The 12049-nt window shown below is 43.4% G+C and overlaps 1 protein-coding gene across 2 annotated transcripts in view; it reads left to right on the top strand.

The window, feature by feature from the left end:
- Nucleotides 1-6895: 6895 nt before the first annotated feature.
- COBLL1 (cordon-bleu WH2 repeat protein like 1) overlaps nucleotides 6896-12049 on the top strand; it is a 94276-nt gene continuing 89122 nt past the window's right edge. The window contains exon 1 of one of the 2 annotated variants that reach the window (XM_049805493.1): nucleotides 6896-7017. In XM_049805493.1, coding sequence (XP_049661450.1) covers nucleotides 6944-7017 — 74 coding nt within the window. In that variant the 5' untranslated portion in view covers nucleotides 6896-6943. Of the gene's footprint in view, nucleotides 7160-12049 lie in introns of both variants that reach the window. The other variant, XM_049805511.1, reaches the window with a different exon arrangement.

Here is a 12049-nt window from a genome sequence, read left to right on the forward strand (position 1 = left end):
TAAAGCCACATTCAGCTGTAATACACAAGTCTTGAGCTCCTACCCATGTTCATTCTTGCTTCTTAGAATCATAGCGATAAATGATATACTTGGAAAATGTGTTTGAAAAGGTTGTGGGAATTATCACAGTTGGTAAACTCTGCCAGGTACTCTGACAAACCTTTATGTAAGTATCTGTTCATGACTTTTAGTCAAACGTTTATTGGAAAAAAAAATCCAGCTCTCTAAAAGCTTAAAGCACTAATAATTTCTGGATTTATGAAGCGACATACGTGCCTACAGTGTGACTTAAATAGAACTCGGTGCAGTGTTGTATTCTTGAAACTCCCACCATTTTAAGGTGGGATGAGCCTTTTTTTCAACAAATAGATTTCTCCAGGTCCCTAGAATTCACTGTATGCACACATGTGACCAGAATTATCTTGGATTTGTCTATGCTAAATATCTCAGTACCATCTTGTGTTTAAAACAGACGTGATAAATACTTCCCTTGGGAGCTCTGTTGTGGGGTCCATTCCAGCAACAGGTCCCTAAAGCATACCTGAATAAGCATGCTGTACACAGAGCAGCGTCTCTTTCTTGTTAGCATTCCAGAGGAGGAGTGCCTTTTCCCTCTCTCCTCACCTTTTATTCAGTTATCTAATCAGAGCATGCAGTTCATAACATCCAAGTTAAGTATTTAACTCCCTATACATGCTTCAAAAGCATCTTAACATAAAGCACTAGATTCCACCTAATGTATGTAGTGCCTCAGAGGATGTCCGGAAAGCATGAGCCCTGTGAAGTTACTTGGCCTAGTTCTGAGTGAGCTAGCTAAAGTACCAAGAGATACAAATTTGTGCAGCGTAAAGCTTCTGGGCTAATATATCTTGCTTTCATGATACAGTACAACCATAGCAATATAGCTCTCAGGACCTAAGATAACTCCTTTACTGATAACTTAGCTATTGCTATGCTTTCTGTATCTCTGTTGAAGAAATTCCCAAATCTCTTTTGGATCTAAGTGGTTTTTTCCTAGTAGAAAAAGGAGATTATGTTTCTTGTAGTGTTATTTGTATGATACAGTGAGATATAAGTTAATGCATTAGTAATCACTTGAACAAATATTATGAATGTGTTTTTTTCCAAAGGTGTTCTTCTTCATAAATATTTTTTAGTGTTTAGACTTTACAGACTTAAGTGTTGAGGATTTTTGCACAGCGTACTTTCCTAGTTATATATAAACATTCATAATCTATAAATTTAGTGCATGATAGCAATGTAGTGAACTTGTAGTTTCTTGTAAACCCTAGGTAAGATTAACATTTAAATGAATTCTTATCTATCCTTCATTGCAACTACTGTGGTTAACATGATTTGAAAGCACTAGACAAAGCTGTTTTAAAAAATAATTAACATTGTAACAGGATACTTCAAGGCATATGTGATTCTATATCTTAAATCACTCACTACTCCACATCATCTGAAGCTTTCTAATATTACTCAAGTGCAAAGTCATCCCACATGAATGCCTCACTAATTGTTATTTAATGCATTCCCCAAAATACTGTTCAACAAACAAACTTACAAATCATGACATGTAATGTGGTAAAACATTCACCTTGATGATCCAAAGGCAAAAATAAAACACTAGTAGAGTGAAAACATAATGGTAGCAATGGGAATGCATCATGCTAATCTTAAATGTGACCCAAAAGGACAGTGTATCTCTAAGAAAGTAAATGCCTGTAACGTACCCATTAGGAGCAAAATATATTTGGGACAGTATTAATGAAAGAAAATATTTTTTGATCTGACCCTGCATTTACTACTATATGTAGTAGCAACTGTTGGGAAAACTCTCTATAAAAGGCAAAAATTACCGACTGCTGTATCTGACAGTGTACGGGGTACCTTTTTGTAGTCTTATTCGTAGTTCATCTATCAGGCCAAAGCATTAAACAGACAACTGCATTGCTTACAATTTAGAATAACATGATCCGTCTCCTTCTCAGGGTGAAACCTGTCTTTGTGTAGATGGCCAGCATAGATGTGACCTACATATAAATTACTGAAATATAACATTAAACGCAAAGACTAAATGGTACTATCTGTGTAATCCTGTTTAGGTTAGTGGAGTCTGTGGTGCTTTAGTTACTGTAATTGGACTCCGTTGCAAAGCAGTACACCAGTACAAACCCAGCTGTAGGGCAATTCTAATATTGCTTTGGGTCACATTGATATGACAGTCCTAACTTGATCTGTTTTCTACTTTTTCCTTGTGTAAGAAGAGATAAATCATTCTTTTATATATTCCATTGCACTTCAACAATCAACAGGCAGTTGGACTAGATGTTCATTGTAGGTCCCTCTCAACTGAACTATTCCTATTCTATTCTATTTAAAAAAAACAACAGTAGCCCTACCATAACCTGAATATAAATCCATCAACAGATTGCATAGGATGTCTTTATGCTCAGATGTTTATCAAATCCATGTATCAGTGCCCTACGTGGTAAATCTGATGCAAATTTTGAGCCTACTCATTTTAAAAGGAGTTTTATACTTTTCCATGTGCTTAAAAATATGGCATCCACCCAGGCGGATGCCTTTTATTATTGTCATCCAGTTTTCTTTAAGATCATCTGCTGATGAGAGTAGAGAATACAACTCGTGATATAAAGTAGTGCTATCCATTTGTGCTGTTAACCAGCTGTGATTTTAGCAAATTGCGTAATCTCCAGGCACCAAGGTTATTTGACATGAGAAATAGAAATCACAATTTTAACTTCTTTATGGTGGTAACATTTTACTATTTAGAAATGCTCCCCAAACTCCTTAGAAAAAAGGTGTTAATAAAATGCTTACTATTCCTCTTGTATATTTATAGAAGAGATGTCTATAGTGTTCTTCAATGAAGCGCACAGCATAGATGGGCACAAAAACCTGTCCCTGTGCCTACAGCAGTACTTTCAGTGGCTATATGCATATGTGTGCATGTTTCCCAAAACCTCACCCACATGCTGGAATGCAAACACAGAAAAGGCAACTGTTCAACAGGATGGGATGTAAGCTGATTGCCTGCTCTGTAGAATGAAATTACATACAGATTTAGTTTTCATTTAAACAAAAGCAAGTCATAAAATAATTACTTGTTTTATCTTTATACTATAAGGGTAGAAACCTGGTTTTTACCGTATCTGCTATACTGGCAGAATAAAACAGATCAGCTTTCTAATATATTTTAATTATGCATCATAAAATTAATTTAACAAGGAAAACACCCTTCAGTTCCTTATTCTATTTCACACCTACTTTGCACACTATTATTCAAAACAACTACTGTGTGATACAGTATGATTTTCTGTGTACAAAACCACATTAAGAGAGCATTCAGGTTACATCTTTAAATCGTGAAAGGCCACTAATATGCTGTTATATATGAATAAATTTTAAAAGAAAGACCCTGTAAACAGGCCTTTGCAACAGTGAAAAATATCGTAAGACTCTTGTAGTCTGTTTAACACTTGTAATAGCTTTCACCGCAGGCAATAATGGGCATACCTGTTTGAAAATCATACAGTCTAGTACATTTCTGTAGCATCTTTCATCCCAAAATATTTGTATTCCACATTTCTGGCAACCTCTTGAACAGAGGAGAGCAACCACCACCTCTATGCTACCGTGTGGGTGGAGGCATGGAGATTTTCCCAAAGCCATCTAGGACAACTCCTGACTGTTATGAAAAATGCTATGGGATGTTACCGTTTTTTCAGAACAGGCAGGACTTTGTTTTTAGTAATTTAACTTGTATGAAAAACCCATACTTAGTGAGCTGCCTGGAACTCCACATCTCTACCTAAGACAGGAGGTTCTCCTTCAAAGAGCAGTTCGAATTAACAGTTCTCACTACAAGCATAACTTGAAGGTTATGCTAACAGTAATCAGAACTGGGTATTAATCTGCAAACATTTATACTGAATATACAATGGCACCAAGTGCATTCACTGAGTGCAGCGGGTGGCGGTTTGTCACACGGATTAATGCCTCCAGCTAAAAGCTTGGTTTATCTCAAACCGTAGAGAAAGGATGACATTATTGCAACTGTGAAATTAATAACCTGCCACTTCATTAACTGCTACAATGATATCTTCACAGATCAGCTTAAAAAAGCTGCGGAACTTTTCTTTGAATGTTCTTTCAACTATTCAATAGGAGAGACATGAATAGTGTATTAATAGCCCATTTACTTGGTATTCCCTCTTGCAGCCTTCTGTTTATTGTGTATGAGAGTTACATTTGCTTTATATGAGCAACATTTTGAGTTCAGGACAAAGTTGTGAACATTTTAAAAATAGAAAAATAAAAAAAGAGAGTTTGACTCTGTCAACATCTTATAAAACTCGAACACAGAACTGATTTTCTGTTGTTAAAAACCAAAGTGCTCTAGGAGTCTAGAATTTGTTTTTAGAAACGGAGGTCCCTAGGACAAATGGCATACCCAGTATCTCCTAAAACCACTATTATAAGTCTAGTCATCATAAAACTGTCACTGCAGAACGTGGCCTGCAGGCACTCAAGTTTAGAGCCTACAGTGTTTCCAGTTATCAGCATTTCAGACGTGTTAACAACTGAGATTTGAATAAGAGAAGTGGTAGTGTTAGAAGATAAGCATAACTTCTCCCCTTTTAAGTGAGATTGGCATTATTCAGTGAACTGTTTTTTTAGATAATTCCCAAGTCTCTGTTGGAAATTGCCACCACTAACAAATTTTTTAGGTTATTTCCCTGATGTCACTTTTCTCCCTGGCATTGCTGAGTTTCTATTATTAGCCCATGTGAGCTATTCAGTAGATTGCAATCTTCATGGCATTAGTACTTGCCAAAAGAATTAAAGCACAGTATATAGTGATTTTCAAATGAGATTTTGAAGAGAATGGTACAACAGTACCTTATCTGTTGGTGGTTCAGCAAAGTTTTTTAGAAGGGATGACAGCATCACACCAACTTACATAATTATTCTAACATATAGAATCAGCTAGAATGGTCTTCAGTTCAGTTGAAACAGCACTATTGTGTTGAATCGTCTCACACCTTTGCAACGTGGGAGTTTCATTACCATTTAGAAGATGCAGTCACTTAATGGTTTTGCCCAAAAAGTAGCTGGTTGGAAACACGAAGTTCTTTTGTACTTAAACTGAGGCTACGGCCTGAATGCAGAATGTTACCCTGCCCTGACTGCAGGAACAGTCAACATACAAAAGAATTATTTGTCAACCTTCATCCTAACCTAGGAAGTGGCCAAACAGTTTGAGGAGCGTGAGAAAAGAAAGTGGACTGTCAAAAGAGAAAAAGGGTTAGAGACTTAGATAAGGTCTTTGGTGGGATTGTTCTTGAGATTCTTATCGATCAATTCCGTGAACACCATCTCTTTGAAAACTGGAGCATTGAAACTCTATCTTTTGGTTTAAGTAAGGTACACAGATTAACAGGGCGTGCCTGATAATGGCATGTGGTTATTCAGGGTGTGAACAACCTCTAGGGTCTGTCAAAACAGGCAGCTTCAGGGTTATTTAATCTCCATTGAAGAAGCAGAAAATCAAAGCACAAGAAAATCGTTATTGAAGCACAGTACAAACGAGAAGGGCATACAGGGAGAAGCAAAATGTTATTAAAGTACAAGATCTGTATTATACTATATACAGTATTATACCAGACAATGTCCATATTATGAATAATATTAACACAGAATGGTCACTTGTAATATTTTTTCCAGATACATAATCGTAGAACTAGTCAGAAAAAGGACATTTATACTAGAATGCGATGTTCTGCTTTTTCCCTATGGAAAGAAAAAAAGGTGTAAATGTTTTGTCTTTGGCTATTTTTCAACTCCTGTTAAGCACTAGACAAAATATTCCCTGCATAAAGAGTTGTATTTTACCGTGCCGTACCGTCTCCTGATCGCACGGCACGGCTGGAAGGGTGCTCCGTGCTGAGGCGGGCAAGTAGCGCGTCCTGCCCCATCTGCTCACTAGGTACTGCAGAGGGGCAGCTTGTCACACAGACAAGACTGAAGTGCCGTCACGCTCAGAGAGCGAACTGAAGGTCTAGCTGAAACCATTCTTAACACCGGTAGTTAGTTTCCTGACACGGGTAGGTCGCGCTCTGCTTCACCCGCTCCAGCCGGCTCGGCGGCCGCGGGGCCGCTGCCCGCCCCCAAGCCCCGGGGCCGAGGCCGCCCGCCGGCGGCCAGGGATGAGGGGTGGGGGGCGAGCCTAGGGGTGCGGGGGACAACTGCACGGAAACTTCAGCGCACACACGCGGGACAAGTCCCCGGCGCGCTCGACGACGGGCGCAGGGCGGCCTAGCTTTGATCCCCGAGCGGAACTGTTTGCCTGCGGGCGCTGGATCCCACCGCGGGGGCTGACCGCCGCCCCTGCCCCCGGGCTCCTCTCCCGGCTCTCCCCACCTGTAGGGATTTCGCCCTGCGCCCTGGTGGCTGGAATGGGGAAGGACCGAGCCCGAAGCTGCCGCCGAGACGCTTTGCTCGGGGAGAGGAAAATTCCAGCCCAGAGGAGCGGCCCTGCCCCCGCTGGCCGCTGACAGCCCGCGGCCGGGGCCGAGCCGAGTCCCCGCACCGGCCGGGCGTGGAGCCGCCACTGGAGGGGGAGCCGGGTGCGTGGAGGCGGGCGGGCAGCGAGAAGGGGAGGGAGGGAGGAGCCGGGACGGGAACAGGGAGTCTCTGTTTTTCCGCGGGTGCCGGGGCAGGGAAGGTTCCGCGTTTCAAGTTTCTCGCCGCGAAGATTTGTTCGCTGTTGTGGTTCCCCCCCCCCCCCCCCCTCCGCCTCCCCGTCCGCCCAAGGTGTGGTTTAGCGAGCGGCCGCCCCGGCGCAGGCAGCCCAGCGGGGCCGTGGCCGCCGCCCCGGGAAGGCGCCCCATGGCCTCGCCGTAAACAGCGGAGAATGCCTGGGTTCGGGGGCAAGGCGGCGCTGGGGGCGGCGGAGCGGGGCCGTCTTCCTCGGCCCGCCCCGAGCAGGTGAGGCGGGGAGCCGCGGCGCTGTGCGGGCGGGTCCCAGCGGCTGCGCCCGCCCTGCCCCCGAGAGCCGACCTGCCTGCGCTCACTCAGCCGCCGGCATGGACGGTCGCGCTCAGCAGGCGGCCGCCCCGCCGCCCTCAGGGTAAGCGCAGATCACCGCACGGGGGGGGGGAGGCCCGGGCAACCCCGCGGCCCCAGCGGGGCAGCCGGCGGGGAGCCGCGGTCATGCCGGGCCGTAAGCGAGCGAGGGCGGGTGAGGTGAGGTGCGGTGCGAGGGGGCAGCTCGGGGCGAGGAGGCCGGCGTCGCGCGCGTCTGGCTGCAGGGTGCGGCGTTTGGGAGGCGGCCGGGGGCGAGAGGCGGCTCCCCAGCGCCGGGGGGGGGGCGAGGGTGCGCCCCTGGCCTCGGCGGCGGGGGGTGCGGGGTGGAAGCTCCAGGCGGGCCCGCAGCGCCCCGGCCGGGCCGAGCCGTGAGCGGGGAGGCGGAGGCAGATGGAGCAGCGCGACCGTTAAACGGCTGCCGGCGCGGCGGGAACAGGCGGGCCGAGCGCCGTCTTCCCGCGCCCCGACGGCATCTCGGCTGGTTCCCCCGGCTGAGAACGGGCTCTCCGGCGGGACGTTGGCTGCGGGACAGGCCCGCCGGGTCGCCGGCGCCCTCCTCGGCGGTGCCTGGCTGAGCAGCGGCGTGCGTGTGCGGGCTGCGGCGCCAGCCCTCGCCCCTGGCCGGGGGCATTTCCTCAGCGACGAGCCGCGACCTGCCAGCCGCCGCCGCCGCCGCCGTCCGGCCGCCTCTACTGGGCTGCAGTACTGCCGGCAACCGCCAGTGCAGTACCTGTCGGGGACCGGCTCCTCTCGGCAATCTCTGTAGCGCCGAATTTACCAGCCTGACCATCTGTAAGGTGTAAGTTCTGTGTGTGTGGAAGTGGCGGTGTGGGAGAGCTGGGCGCTTCTCAGTGCTGTGGTAACTGCCCGCATTGGAAGTGGAAAAAAAAAAAAAAAAAAAAGCCAAACAAGCAGCATCTGTTGGGAGAAGTAAAAGGGTTGGCTGGTTTGTTTTTACGTGTTAAGCTCCTCTGACGAATTGCTTATAATCTGTTGGAAAACATAACTTTAAAGAACGTATTTTTAAATCTAAGTAGAACTACCCCGGTTACAGATCAGGAGGAGGACTTTCCGTTAAGTAGTTGGCTACGTTTGAAGAAAATTATTTCACTCAATCACTTCAGTAGGAACTTGAGGGATTCAAAATACTGACAAGGCTGCTGGAGTTATCTGTAAATAGAAGGGACAAAATACATGGTGAGTGTATTTTTTAACAGCAAGACTTTCTTGAAGCTTCCATACTATATGCAAAAATGGATTAATTGGATTTCTGACCAAGTGAATACAGGATAAACAGCTACAGTTGATGGTAATTTACTGTAGTATTTTCAGTAGCAATCAGATCAGTCTGAAGTCATGGCTGTGGTGAATATGGAAGACTCACAGAGGAGGGGTATTTATTTGCTTAGGGCCTTGTGGCAATTCCACATTTATGTATGGTCATTGAGAAATTAAGTTTATATTGTTAATCAATGTAGAAGGTGTAATTCCAGTATAGATAATTACTGAATTTTTAAGACATCGGATACGTAAGCACAGTTGAAAAGACTGAGTGTAGGCTAATAGAGCATGAGACCAGGTTAGGAAGCGACTAAATCGGTATGTCTTGGAGGTCCTCAGTTTCACTTGTGGACAGGAACAAGCAAAAAGGCACAATTAAAATTTTGGTTGTTCTGACGGTTTCTCTAGGCCTGTCGCCTGCCATAAAGCTGTTGCTTATACTGAATTTCGGCTGCTGCTTGACTTAGATAAGTCAGGAAAAGTGGTCTGTTCCCTTAATGTGACTTCAAGCATCTGTCAGCATTCACATCTCAGTGTTGAAAAATATGTAGCTAACAGCAGTGCTCATTTGTGTTAGCCCTGCAGATATATTTTCAGGCCTTTTATCAGCTGTTCCCATATAATTTGGTACTTAGGAAATCAGTTTACCATTCCTTTCTTGTTACAACAAGAGTTCTTTATTGGCAGTCTTAATTATTTCCTGAAGATGGTCTCATTTGCTCATCAAAATGTTGGATTTGAGGAAAAAAAATCTGGATATACCAGCAAAAACGGCAACTCCCAGTTTGCTGAAAATGATCCACAGATACGTTTTTGAGTAGTAAGCAGTACTGTGGTTCTCTCTCTAAGACGATAGGAACAATAGTGCAATCTGGGAAGAATTTTGGTTGAATTAGCAATTTTCTTTAAATATATTACCAAATGATGTGATACTGCATTATATTTCTTCTTAACTTGTTTAGCCAGGTGGAGAATGTTGTTAATCCACAGCTGAAAACTGTTTACCAGCAAGTGTGTTCTTAAATCACTGTTTGAAGTTATGTGGTGTAATTTCTGATAACTCTTCACAGCTTAGAAAGTCTATTTGTGCTAACTGCCAAGAAGGCTGGAGCTGTTAAAGGTGTTTTGTGAGTTTTCAAGCACTGGTGTTTATTTTGCCTTGGAACTTCTATGTAACTCAATCATCGGTGGCTCTTCAATATAGAATTTTGTTATCAGTTCTATGGGGACAAGCTCTGGGAAAGGATCATGCAATTATATCCTGGAAGACAATTTTTTTGCATGCAGGATTATGCTTTCCTATTGAAAAATTGTTTATTAAAACTGGTTGTGGTTAAAAATGTTTGCTTGAATTTGAGGAAAAATATGCTAGTGTTATTCTCACTGTACAATCAAGGTAAATCAGTAAAGATTTTTTAAAAAACAGCCTCTGCTGGATTTTTTTTTTTTTTTTAATATGGCGAATAGAAGGTGTGCCCAATAACTGGCTGGAATTTTTTTGGAATACGGTGAATAGGAGGTGTGCCCGGTAACTGGCTGGACGTGACACATAGTTTCTTCTGGTAGCAGAAGAAACTTGGCTGGACTGACTTTTAAGGCATTTTATAGCTCATCTATCTTGCCCTGAGCAGCACTCAGGACAGTGTTCTCCTGCCAGGCCAGTTGACGCAGTCTGCTTATGTTCATCACAAAGCTGAATTGACTTTATGCATTGGCTGTGTTATGGGATGATAGGAAAATGTGTGTTTTAATACTTAAAAAGTGGTTGTGGTTGGTATCCCACCTTTTGAATACAGTTTTCCTGCTGTTGCTGGATAGCGATCCTGTACCCTGGAGTAAATTAATTTTTACATTACTAAGTAGATTTCGCTAGTTGACACAGGCTTTTACCATGAAGAACTGTATTGTAAGTTAATATGCTGTTAAAATATTGGAGTGAAAGTGGATTTTGGTAAATGGGAGGTTGATTTCCTTTGAAATATTAGAATGCATATTGAGGTCAACCTTTAATTCAATTCTAATCAGTTTCTGATAATTTTACTTTATTTCATTTGTTCCCTTATATTTAAAGCTATATGCTTACTTTCAGAACAGCAGCTTCTGACCTGCTTTACATAAGCAAAACCCCCTTGTTTTGTCATTTTCTGTTTGCATGTCTAATGAACATGCTTAGGAGATACAGCTGCTCTCCAGGGGCTGAAGATGGAGATGGTTGTATTGGGGTGGGGGGCCAGGGCTGGCAGAGCCAAACTGAGCTTTGGTTAGCTTACTGCCAGAAACACTCCTCACGTGTGTCTTCGTGCTCCCATTCCCTTGTTGCTTGGCCTAATGAATGTATTTGAAAAGTTTAATAAGAACAGGAGAGAAGTCTCTTTCCCGTGGTTAGGGCTGTCTCAGGAAGTGAGAGATGTTTTCAGAAAGAACAAGAAAATTAGCTTTTCTCTTGTGTGTGCAACCATTGAGTTTTTATCAAATCATTTCAATCAGATTACGGATCTCTGGAGATATCAGCTGTGGCTCAGTGTTGAGAAGTGTCTGGCATCAAGCTTAGAATACTGATTTGAGCTCTCTTCCTCTCTTTCACATTGTCGGTTGAGTCAGTTCACAACATAGCCACAGGTTTGTTCCAAGTATGAATGAAAGTCCTCCCTGTTGTGGAGTGTGGGATGGGACAGAAAGTGTAGCAATAGCTTCAAACCAAACATTTTATTGCCAAGCCACAGCAGCAGACTAGGGGTGGGGATGTGTGTCTGAATTTGCTCAGTTTGTTGAGATTTAGGTCAGGGCCGAAACTACATATTTATCTTGCAATGAATTAGCTGTTGCTATTGCTCTGTATAATTGTATAGACGTATTTATGAAGAAATGCAAGTTCTTTTGTGCTTGTGCTACTCATTGGTTAACACTATCTAGGGTCAGAAGTTAGTCTGGCATGGGTATAGCAAATTGTCCAATCTTAGATGTGCTTTATGAGGACTTCAAGATAAATAGTTAGCTCATTTTTTCTCAGCCTCATGACTGATGAAGATCAACTAATTGAGCAACAACAAAATGGAAAGAACGTTGAGAGTTTGTGACCATAGAGTTTGCTGGATGTTTGAAATGGGGAATTAGCTGCTTTGTGGGTGCATGCCCATCAGGAGCTACTTGAATGCTCATCATTCCAGGGCATAATTTGCCAGCTGAGTTCTGAACATACACTTAATACTTCTTGAGGTGATTATGTTGTTCTTTTTAATGTATCTGCCTTAACCAAGGCAATGTCAAATAGTTGCATGACACAGTGGTGCCATGAACTGAATGTTGTATTTAAAAGCTGGTTTGATTACTCAAATTTTGTCAAGTCTGAAGTCATAGCAGGGTGCCTATAGAGTAGTCACTGGTAATGTTCACTGTTGGAGTGTGTTGCTGTGGGAATGAGATCAAGGAAACCTTAGGCAGTTGAGGAATGTGGATACTAGGGTGAAAAAATGTGTGGGAGGGTAGTACACAAATAGAGAAATCAGCAGAGTTATTTCAAAGCTTTGTCCAAGTGTGATGGTATCCTGTGAAAAGAAAAAGTGAGAGATAATTAGTGAGGTATCAGAAGCCTGTGAGGGGGAAAAAGTGAGACTAAAAGGTGGGTTTCAGCATTACCTTAGGGTAGGTTCTT

The sequence above is a fragment of the Accipiter gentilis genome, chromosome 1 (genome assembly GCF_929443795.1).
Source record: "Accipiter gentilis chromosome 1, bAccGen1.1, whole genome shotgun sequence".
NCBI classification, from domain to species: Eukaryota; Metazoa; Chordata; class Aves; order Accipitriformes; family Accipitridae; genus Astur; species Astur gentilis.